The sequence below is a fragment of the Piliocolobus tephrosceles genome, chromosome 3 (genome assembly GCF_002776525.5).
Source record: "Piliocolobus tephrosceles isolate RC106 chromosome 3, ASM277652v3, whole genome shotgun sequence".
NCBI lineage: Eukaryota > Metazoa > Chordata > Mammalia > Primates > Cercopithecidae > Piliocolobus > Piliocolobus tephrosceles.
This window is the reverse complement of record NC_045436.1, coordinates 24222701-24234828: the sequence shown is the minus strand read 5'-3', so window position 1 is coordinate 24234828 and position 12128 is coordinate 24222701. Positions and strand designations below refer to the sequence as shown.

The window sequence follows — 12128 nt, the reverse complement described above, 5'->3', positions numbered from 1 at the left end:
GTTTTCATTCCAAAATTTTTTATTTTGTAGAAAATAGAAAGCATATCCTTTGTTCAAAGAGACAGCAAAGGAACAACACAGGACTTCAATGAAAAACATGTTTATGTGTGTAGTTACTAGTCAGTATGCCCCACCTAGCCACAAATTAGTGTGGTTACTCTAAATTGCTAACATGAAAATCTTAACCTCCTACTTCTGAAGTTATTTGGTTTTAGCTACTCAATTTTTTTTTCTAGGCTTCCAAGGTTGCTGTTTTGGGCATGATTTTAGAAATATAATTATAAGTTTGATTTCAAACTTCTGGACCATGTAATCAAACGCAGGCTGGTCATAGTGGAAGATATACAATTTTTAGCTCTGCCTACATTGACAAAAAAAAAAAAAAAAAAAAAAAGGCTGGATCCACATCAATTCAATTTGAGTGCCATGTGTTTACAGTGACAGCTTCTCCCCAAAAACGCAAAAAAAAAAAAAAAAAAGAAAAAAAAAAAAGAAAGAAAAAAGAGAACATCCATGCTGCTGTAGTCAAGGTACATGGGGGTGTTTGAAGCCAGCCCCTCCAGCAGCACCTTACCCACCATGTCTGTGCTTTTACTTATTGATCCAATAAAATGACTTAAACATCTAACTCTTTTTCCAGGTAAACTTTTTATTATGTGCAACACACTGTTAAACAGGTGAAGAATGAACAAGTTTAGAAAAACAAACAAACAAACAAAAAAGCCTAACATGAAAAATTATCCGCATGATGTCCACTTTTCCCGCTTGGTTGCAATACCCAATGGATTATTTATTTATTTAGATTTGTGCTGTCCCTGATTCCAAACAGCAGCCTCTTTAGAGTAACATCTGCTCCAGACATTGCTCCAGGAATATAAATCCCGACTAAGGGGTGGGTATTTAAAGCTGTAAATGATGTTTTATTTTTACAATAGCTTTGCAAAAGGAATGGAGGTGTCATGTCATTATCAGAATTTTCTTAACAGGATTTAATCTTAATGCCAAACTAAATCCTTTGTCTAAAGCATCAGCAGAGTTGTATTTTATTTTCCCCATAATATTACAGAGGAGGGCTGGTGCAGGCACAGCCACATGACATTGCCTTATCTGTTTTGTCTGTTTGTTTTCTGGAAGAATCTAGGAACGTGGATAAATGCAATTAAGGACAGTTATCTACAAATTGGAAGAAAGCATTTCTATTCTCTTAAATCCCTGAATCAAAGCACTTAATGTTCTGATTTCCAGCAAGACCTTCCAAGAAATGAAAACCCAACCCATGGGTTTGTGTTTGGACTCTTGATACAGTTATGAAAGATGCATCAGGAGATGGCAAGTGGCTGCCAATACTTCCTTTTTTTCTGGAATATTCTCTAATTCTTGGTGCATCAAGATGGAAACTGGTAGGCTTGGAATAGATGTCCCTTTAAAAGGCTCCAGTAACAATACAAGAATATTTTTTCCATACGCAGTGACGTGGGTGGGTCACGGGTGTCTCAATGACAGTAACGTTCCCGAACCCCAGACCTTAGCTGTCATTTCACCTGCGTCGTCCCGGACGCCATTTGGCTGTTGACGTGGTTCCGAGCCAATAAATAACGCCAGCAGCCCTCCCAAATCCACGCCGGCCCGTCTCGCTCTCCGCCGGCCCCCTCCTCGCAGTGGTTTCTCCTGCAGCTCCCCTGGGCTCCGCGGCCAGTAGTGCAGCCCGCGGAGCCGCGGCTTCGCCCTTCTCCTCTGGGTGGCCCCAGTGCGCGGGCTGACACTCATTCAACCCGGGAAGGTGAGGCGAGTGGAGGCTGGTGCGGAACTTGCCGCCGCCCCCAGCAGCGCCGGCCGGCTAAGCCCAGGTCCGGGCAGACAAAAGAGGCCGCCCGCGTAGGAAGGCACAGCCGGCGGCGGCGGAGCGCAGCGATGGCCGGGCGAGGGGGCCGCGCGCTGCTGGTTCTGTGCGGGGCACTGGCTGCCTGCGGGTGGCTCCTGGGCGCCGAAGCCCAGGAGCCCGGGGCTCCCGCGGCCGGCATGAGGCGGCGCCGGCGGCTGCAGCAGGAGGACGGCATCTCCTTCGAGTACCACCGCTACCCCGAGCTGCGCGAGGCACTCGTGTCCGTGTGGCTGCAGTGCACCGCCATCAGCAGGATTTACACGGTGGGGCGCAGCTTCGAGGGCCGGGAGCTCCTGGTCATCGAGCTATCCGACAACCCTGGCGTCCATGAGCCTGGTAAGGGTGCTGCCCCCTGACAGCCTTGGGGGCATCCCGGAGGGCGGGCGGCAGAGGGTGGGACTGCTGGTGTGGGGGAAGGAGGGAGGGATGGGCCCAGGGGACTTCTTGGTAAAAGGTATCTAAGGTGGAAGGTGGGAAGTGGAGGGAGGGATGGAAATGGGGAGGAACCCGACTTAGAGTGCCAGGGGCCCAATTTCTGCTTTTCCGTCCCATCCGCTCAACCCCAAGCCCATCTTCCCAGACCTTAGCCCACCCTCTAGTGAGTATAGGCTTTGGGAGGCTGGGGTGGCGGGGGGTGGGGGGTAGCAATACGGAAAAAACAAATCCTGACGCACGCAACCCCAGCGGTCCTTCTCACTTTGCTGTGTGAAAAAACCAAAAGAATGATTGCGAGTCCCCAGCAAGGAGGGTTGGTCTTCCGTGCTGACATGAGTAGAAAGATAAGGTGCAGAAGGCAGTGATTTAGAGGCAAGGAGAACGAGTCATTTATCATTTTTTCCTCTAATTTCCAGAGGACCAGTTTATTGGCTCTGTGTACCCATCTCTACCTGTGTGTGATAAGTATTAGGTACACTCGCTGCTGTGGATGCTCGGGGAATCTTAGGGATATTGCCAATCTGGGGTGGTGGTGTATGCAGACACGTCGGCCCCCCTCCTCCTACCGGGGTGAAAAGTGGTTTCTGACTGATGTTCAGATTTTGAAACTGCACAAGGCCTTTCCAAGGGAAAAGGAGTATTCCATTTTCTATGCTATAACCGTTTGAGATGAATAGTTTGTGATGGGGTCTTTATTCCAACTGATGTTCCCAAATAACCGTCTGTATTCATCTTTCCTAGGAGTCTGTTAAAGCACGTTTGATTTATGTTAATTGTGATGCATTTAGTATTAATAAAGAGGTATTTAAAAATGTTCTTGGGACTTTTTTTCATTATGTTTCTGCTTAGGAAATAATTTGGGCCTGGTCTTCTGATAATCAAGGTATGGCTAAAGTAATCTGTGCTAATGATATCAGCCTGGGATGCTTAATTTTTGTTTCATGACAAAGCAAGCAAGAACAGTAGGCTAAAAATTCTCATTGAAGGGTCAGAATAGTTTTATAATGATACATAAGAACCAAACTGAGAAAGGATTAAAATAGGTGATCAATAGACATTTCGATCTTCAAATGTATATTAGATAGGTTGATCAAGAATAAATCTTCAGGAAATATTTCTTACCTTCAAATAATATAAGAAAAAAGGTTTGTATAAGTTTGCTGTCAAAATTCTAAGATCAGATCCTAGAAAACATTTAATATTAACTACTCTCTCTGGCAGGATTCAGCATGTAGGATTGGACATTTTGAAACTTAGTTTCATACCGTTATCTGAAGATAGGGAAAAATTTTAAATGTGATAACTGATTTTCAGCTAAATCCAATAACCAAAGCCAAGACATCCTAGGCACAGTTAAAGCTAATGTAAATATTTGTGACTCTCCTGCTGCCTTCTTAATGAAAACTCTTTGTTACTCTATTTTGTAGATTGATCCCAGAGTTTTTTGCATTGTTACTTCAGAGAGATTATATGAAAGCTAATGTTTAATTTTTTGTTGTTTCAAATTTGGAAATAAAATTTTAAAGTGGTATAACTCTTAGAATGTGATATGCTTTAGAAAATGAAAACAATGATTCCTTTGCTTAAGTATCTGGAATATATAGTTCATCAAGGTTTGCAAATCCTTCTTTTAGATTGCAAGCTTTGTGAAGTGGGGACCCTGACTCCAGAACCCAGCTCATGTTTGGCACACAGCGGGCTTGAATCTACATTATGAAATAATCTACATTATGGAAAAATACTGAATATGCAGTATGGAAAAAATGAATCCATCAATAGCTGCATAACACAGTGAACTAAAATAAAATGTTTTATTCCTCATACATACAAAATACATTGATTGAATTCCTCTCACAGAGACAAACTTGGAAGTGTTGTACAATATGTACTTTACAATTCCTTTTTAAATGAAGGAGACTGTAAGTCTACGGTATTACTAATAGAATACAAAATGTCTATGTCCCTTGTATTTTTAAAAGTAGAAATAAACTATTATAAACCAACACTAACAAAACTATAAGGGTGATATCCCCCTCCATCACCTTTTATGAGGGTCAAATAGATTAGAAATCTGATCAGTGTACAAGTTTGATGGTGCTTGTGCGAATTAACTTCAAGTAAATTTGGATAAAGGAAAATGTTCACCATTCTTAGATGGCCTTTCAGTTTCTTATAGATTAAACTATTTTAAGAAGTAAAAAGGAATATTATACTTATTCTGAGGTACAAGTGGGTTCATTCAGTGTTTTTTTTTTTTTTTTATTTTGAGCACCTGTGTACTCAAGGTGGACCAGGCCTCTATGAGTTGTGCCTCTGCACAGCCCATAGAAGATAACACAGAAGATAGTCCCTTGCCCTGGGGGGAGTAGAGAATTGGGAGCTTGAAGAACAGCATAAAGGTATGTGAGGCTGCAAGATTGGCTTTAGGAGGACTGGAGAAAAAGACAGTAGGGTCAACGGGTCAGGGAGACTGGATTATTGAAGAATGGATGACAAAAGACAGGAACTGTACAGTTTGTTGACATTGACAAATTCCAAAATAGCTGGTATAGATATCTGTCTTCACTAGGACCCCTGCTTTTGAAAAAGGGCCAACTGCCTTAACTATTTTCACCTTTTAAGAACCTTATTTTTTGGTTTGAAATAACATTTCTGATTCAGCTTTAGGAAATAATATTGAACTTAACAAATGTGTTTACTTGACTGAAATTTTGAGGTGAAGTGGCTCACATTCGTTTTATTTTCCAGCAAGAGAGGTGTCAGATTTGTTGATAAGCTTTCTTAATCTAGATTCTTTTCCTGAACATTAAAAAAAAATAGTGGATTTCTAAGGATTTAGTTGTCGTAACAGAAGAACTCCAACAAAATAAAACATAACAGAAGAACTCCAACGAAATAAAACACAATACCCACATAAAGCCCTTTCTTGTGGTGGAATCGGCAAGCTAGACGTTTACTTAGTTAGATTAGCAGTTTTTGGACAGAAATGTTTGTTGATACAATTAGCTCTCTTCCTGAGCAGAAAGAAGTGATCTTTATACATGCTTGGCACAGGACATGGGGTGTAGTTGAGCCTATCTTCTGAAAATGACTCTCTTTGCAAGATGTTCAACATTTGAATTCATCAAATGGCAAAGCAAATTCCATTTTGAACTGGTTATCGAGGAATAGCCAAACCTATTCTGTGATGACATCTTAGGAATCAGCTTGATTGTTGACCAGCTGAATGTTGGATCTCAGTCATCATTTTGTATCACTTCTGAGGTCTGCAAGAATCTGTTGAAAGAGGATTGCGAGTAGCAGCCAATTTCAATGAGGAGAATCACAAATGGTCCTGTCATTGGTCTCATCTCCTCAGACATTGTTAAGTCTGGACCCCAGATGGGTTTCCTCTACACTGGGTGTTAGTGTTTGTGGCCCATTTGGAACTGGGATGAAGAATGAGCTTAGACTAGGTTAGGGGCTGATTCTAAGTGCTCAGATATGTCCCCATTAGATATCATACCTGCTAGGCATGGTCATTTTCCCATTTTTCTTTCCTTTTACTTAATATTTTATAACTTTTTCTTATTTCCATGCTTAAGGGCTCATGTATTCCAACCCAAACATATGCCTTCCTAGGCATATATATCCATCATCAAAATACAGTACTCATAAAAGAAACCTTTGTTAACTTAAGTCTAAGTAATGGATTCTGTGTTCCCAGACCACTCCACCCAGAGTTAAATATGAGTTAAGATTAATTTGCTTAAAACACTATTTCTTTTACATGTAGTTCAAGATTGCTTTTGGGAAGTAAATCTGATTTATAGCTAAAACGCTATCTCAAAAACATTCTTTAGAGCAGGATTTTTCTTTCTCAAAGGCTGGAATGATTATTTTGGATGTATTCCTCTCTGAATCTGTTAAAATTTAAAGTGTATAAATGCCAGTATGCATTTGCCAAATATTGTGATGGAGCATTTAATGCTGGCAAAGTTTCCACACAACTTGAAAAAGAGAAGTGGGGGTTTTTATTATTTGTCTGGCCTCTCTCTATAGTAGATTAGTATGTATTAGTGGCAAATGATTACAACTAAATAACACCTTAAAATTCGTGAGGATACATGTTAGATCCTAGAGAAGAATCTAGACCTACCACACATGGTCAAGAGTTATTTTTAGACCTGAATGAGTCAACACAGCTTTTGCCAGAAGTGATGTTCTTGATTGACTTGTGATTGGTTAATGGAAGAGAAGGCAAGTTGGGCTTGCCCCTACATGATAGCCTTTGCTCAGACAAAAGAGGCAGCTTTCTATGACAACTGATTTGAGAGGTGGCAGATGACTCATTTGCTAGTGACTCCCTTACCGGCTTACCATAAGGGTGAAATCCTATTTCTAAATATTATTGAGAAATACGAAATAGCTCTTGTAAGGGGTGACACATTAACCCAGCTTTTCTCAAAGTATATTTCATAGAACATATATTCAGCATGGTTTGATAGGTATTATGTAAACAAAGCTAAGCAGGTTTGTATATTGAAAGACTTAACAGAGCTCTTAATAGGCTAATGTATGTTTCAAATCTCCAAGGTAGATGCGTACTATATAAGATTTCCCAGCCTTTTACCATGGGGTTTCTCTCTCTCCTGCTTCTTCTTTTTTTTTTTTTTTTTGTAAAAAAAGGAGGCCTGCTATGGTGGCTCACACCTGGTTGAAGCGGGAGGAATGCTTAAGGCTAGGAGTTCGAGTTCTGCCTAGGCAACATCGTGAGATCCTGTCTCTACAAAAAAATAGAATTAGCTGGGCATGGTAGCATTTGCTTGTAGTCCCAGTTACTTGAGAGGCTTGGGAGGGCAATTGAGCCCAGGAGTTTGAGGTTACAGTTAGCCATGATCATACCACTGCACTCCAGCCTGGGCGACAGAACGAGACCCTATCTCAGAAACAAAATAACAACAACAACAACAACAATGACAGCAACAATAAAAAAGGCAGCTTATCTTGGAACTAGTGTTACACTAGCATGAGAAACACAGCATTAGCCCATTATCATTCTTTATCATAGTGTTAAAGATTCATTTGTCACATGAGACTGGATGTAGAACAAAGAGAAAAATGATTCATTTGGCAATTCTTCAGCAGAGGGCCTCATCCAGGGAGCTCTTCAGGGGTAGGGAACATATGTTTTCCATTTTTTTCCTCCATAAACAGCTAGTATAGTGGTTTATGTAGAGTAGGCTTTTAAGTTATGCTTAGAATCAGAGCATGATTCTGAGGCAATGAGGCAGAGGAGAAATAATTTTGTTTGTTTGCTTTTTTCTCTCCCTGTCTTATGGAGCTGAAAAGGACAAATCATTTTGATGAAAATGATTAAAGTTACACAAATGCCTCACAATTCTTCTTTTATCGTTAAATAGCTTCATGATTTTAACTTTTGTTCACCTCTTTTCCTTGTGTATGAAATGGGAATACGTTAAGAACTCAGAACTCACAGGATCGCTGTGAGGCCAAAGTAGTGTAGTATATAGAAATACATTTCATGGAGTGCTTATATCTAGTTATGAAGAAGAAACGCTAATTTATAAATATTCTTTTTTTACTTTCAGTTGGTCTGGAAACTGCTCCATGCCCTTTACGGTCATTTAGAGTAGGCACTCTTGGCTGCATTGCCATGTGAGATCTGCCTCCACCAATCCTGCCGAATGCTTTCCTCTTAGGATGCTGTTGCACAGGCCTAGTTGATAGCCCTGAAGGACTTTTTCCCTCTTCTCATTGTTTTTTGTTCACAAATGTTTGCTTTTTTTTTTTGGAGATGGGGTCTTGCTGTGTCACCCAGGCTGGAGTGAAGTGGCATGATTATGGCTCATTGCAGCCTTGAAGTCTAGGGCTCAAGGTGTCTCCCTTCTCACCCTCCTGAATAGCTGGGACTACAGGTGTGAGCCACTACACCCTGCCTGTTTGCCTTTTATCAATTTTAAAATGTGGGACATTCTTGCTTTTCTTCAGTTTGACATGATGATGAACAATAATCATCAAGCAAGCTTGAATCAAGCAAGTGTCACTCAATAGGAACAAAGCGTGCGACAGTATTTGAGAATGTCTTTATGGTCGTTTCTTTAGGTAGCCAAATAAATCTAGGGCAATATCAACATTTTCATTGGCAATCCGACCTATTTTCCTAAAGTCAGGTCCTGACTAACTTAGTCTTTTACAGTCTCAGCAGAAGCAAAAGCTCTTTGAAACCTCCTTTCTCCCCGCTCCCTAACTTTCTTACCCCTACTGGAGCTCTTTCTTTATGCTTCCATATTTCTTTGGAGAGCTGTCATGTAAAGAATTACAGTGTGGACTTTGCAGAGGACTTGAGCTCAAATCCCGAGGCTTCTTATTTTTAGCTGAGTGTCCCTGGGCAAGTCAATTAACTTCTCTCTATCTCCCAAATTCGTCACCTATGAAATGACAATAATGTGATGATTAAATGAGGTAGTAAATATAAAGTTCTTAATTCAATATGTGGCAACAATTATTATTACCTCATTATGGCATTTTCCATTGTTGGTCTACATGGGATAAATATATAGACAAAATACAATCCCGGACTACAAGAAACTCCTATAGCTCCTGTAGCTTCTTGTGCTCTGGGATTGTATTTTGTTTATATATATATTTTTTCATCCCAAATGTCTAGTATTATGCTTGGGACATAGTGGCCACTCAGTGAATATTTTTGAATAAATGAAGTTTCTCAAATAGGCAAAATGCATATCATAAAACAAAGCCATGTTGGTCGATGTTGACATCATGCATATTAGCATGCCAGAAGTGTGATAACAAGAAAGAATAGAGATGGTACTTCTCTTTTGCATATGCTTATTTTTTGTGTGTGTTGAATCCAGTTTTGCATAATGGAGAAATACACCGACGTGAATTACATGTCTTTTCAAGTTTCAGTGCTGAACTTGCTGTGTTTGTTGTCTCATGTAACTGGATTAGTAAGGGGCTGTCTTCCTTTTGGAAGGGAAGAGTCTTCAGACATTTTAGAAAGTTAAACTGCTTTTTAAGTGTTAAATAAACATTTTAAGATAATTGGTAAGCATTTATTTAGTAAAATTTTGACCTTTAAAAACTCTGCATGAGACCCGAGTGTTGCAAACTAAGAACTGTGTGCTTGTTTTTAACACAGAAGATATGCATCTCCAGGTTTTCATTTTCCTTTTACTCGTGAAATGGTATTCAAATTGTGCACTCTGACATGCCAAGAGGAGGAGGTTTATCTGAGCTAGGTGATGGTTCAAATGAACTTAAACTTGAAACATGTTTAAATTTGCCCTTTTCTTCCCTTCTCATTAATTACTGGGATTGCCATGAGTCCGTTGCTCTGTGAAGGAAGGTTTCTCTGTTTTTGAACATTCAGCATACGGTGTTTTGTAAGTGATCTAACTGCCAGCTCTTTCTAATAAAACATGGCCCAAGAGAAGAACCTGTTTGTGTTACTAGTGTCTTTTACGATTTTCAAATGATTTACTCACCTCTTTAACTGTCCCCAGATGAGTAATCTTTGAAGGGTAGGGTGGCACATGTGGAGTATTAAAGAGATGGCTCTTAAAGATAAATGAATTACTTATGATAATACACCATGGAACAACTTTCCACTACTGGTAAATATTTTGTTTTCTACAGAAATCTGTTTTCTATCAACTTCATTGCTAAACATCATAGTTCTATAATAAAAAGAATCCCCTCATTTGAAGACATTTCATTTCAAACAAAGGCTGATTATTTTAAAAATGGATGCAAATTGTTTATTTTCTAAATGAGCCTGAATATAACTTTTAAATTCAGGTTACTAAAAATCCTCTTGCTGGCCGGGCGTGGTGTCTCACACCTGTAATCCCAGCACTTTGGGAGGCCAAGGCAGGAGGATCACGAAGTCAGGAGTTTGATACCAGCCTGACCAACACGGTGAAACCCCGTCTCTACTAAAAATACAAAAATTAGCCAGCTGTGGTGGCACATCCTGTAATCCCAGCTACTCAGGAGGCTGAGACAGGAGAATTGCTTGAACCTGGAGGTGGAGGTTGTGGTGAGCTGAGATCGCACCACTGTACTCCAGTCTGGGCGATGAGCGAGACTCTTTCAAAACAAAACACAAAAAACGAAAAACCTCCGTGTTGGTCAGGCTGGTCTTGAACTTCTGACCTCAGGTGATCTGCCCACCTCGGCCTCCCAAAGTGCTAAGATTACAGGCATGAGCCACTGCTCCTGGCCCCCAAAAATTTCTTGCTGTAGTTATGTATGTCAAGGTAATTGGAAGGAACAACAATTATCACATTTATTTACTCAATGCAGGCAACTCCTCATATGTTCAGATCCCAAAGTGATGCTGACTGATTGGACCTATCCAATTTCTCTTCCTATATAGGAGAAAGTATTTAAAATCATAAAGTCTTTCCTTCACTATGCAGCTGCTATTCACTACCATTGTGCAATGTTTCTCCAAGAAATAGCTTATTTCTAGAACTCTGCTCAAAAAGTGCACAAATCATAACCTTTAGCCTTGAGTATAGCATAGTGAAACATCAATATAAAGATTGCATTGTCACCTTCCTGACCCATGTCCTGAATACTCTTTTTCCTTTTCTTTTTTAGCCAAGTGGTAATTTCTAAAATAACCTTTCTTCATAACTATTGTAAAATATTACTGTGTGTCATTCCACACTGAAATTAACTTTCCAAGATGAAAATATAGGCCTTTTTAAATAGAACTAATAATTTTAATATAATTTAGGGAGTATTTATGAACACCTACTATATCCATGCCATTTTACTTTACTTGCTGGTCACCCTTTGAGGCAACGCCATTGTATTTCTTGAAATGTGTTATTTCATTTTTTGCTTTGGATTCACTCTTTCACACACATTGAGCTTATATTGCATGCTGTATAACCAGTGGATACATTACTTGATTCTGCAAAATGCCTGCTGCATATGATACAGGGGTCGAAGGCTTCTCTATTCTATTCTTAATATAGCAAACACAAAGGCAATATCTGTAGGGGAAACTATTGAAAATGTTAAAGACATTTGCGAAATGCAATACTTTTTGTCCTTTTTGTGTTTTAGGTGCAGTGCTGGACAACTGATTTTAAAGTACAACAGTCCTACTCAAACATTTTTACTTGTCTCAGATCTTGACATTGTTCAGTACAGATTTTTTTCTTTAAGTTTACTAGAGGAAGACAGTCTTATTCATTGTGGGAACTCAGTAAATGTTAAGCCAGATTTTCAACATAACCAGCATCAGGGGAATTAAGTTAATGCACTTTTGGAAACTGCATTAACTCCACAAAATCAACAAGACCTTTATACAGCTCACACAAAGAGAAATCAGCTGCTACATGTATTTTCTCAGGAGTCAAATTCAGTTTTGGGAAAATGCTAAAGCCATAAAAATACATATATAGATATATCTCATGTGAATACTATTACATAGATATATAATGAATGATACTATGTAGCTAAATATACTAAAATGCTATCTAGACATACAGGTTTTATCTAGGGTTTGATGGTGGCAAGATAATTGTGAATGCAGAAGTCATCTTTGTTTTAAATTACAAACTGGTTTAACTATTTATATTTATAGACTTCACTCCTATCTATACAATAGCCCTTGTTTTTCTTGTTTTTACTTCTGCTCATAGCTATTTTCAGGAATTGAGAGTTTTTTCTTTAATCTGAGTGGTTGGTTCTTGTAAAAATATCATTTCTGAAGAATGTCTTTTTTCTGGAAGTTTTCTTGGGCTATTGTTGTTCTCTGGGTTTTTAA

General features: G+C 39.4%; 1 protein-coding gene across 1 annotated transcript in view; it reads left to right on the top strand.

Moving 5' to 3' along the window:
- Window positions 1–1630: 1630 nt before the first annotated feature.
- The window catches only part of CPE (carboxypeptidase E), a 128691-nt gene continuing 118193 nt past the window's right edge, over window positions 1631–12128 (top strand). The window contains exon 1 of the mRNA XM_023228558.2: window positions 1631–2218. Coding sequence (XP_023084326.1) covers window positions 1912–2218 — 307 coding nt within the window. The 5' untranslated portion in view covers window positions 1631–1911. The remainder of the gene's footprint in view (window positions 2219–12128) is intronic.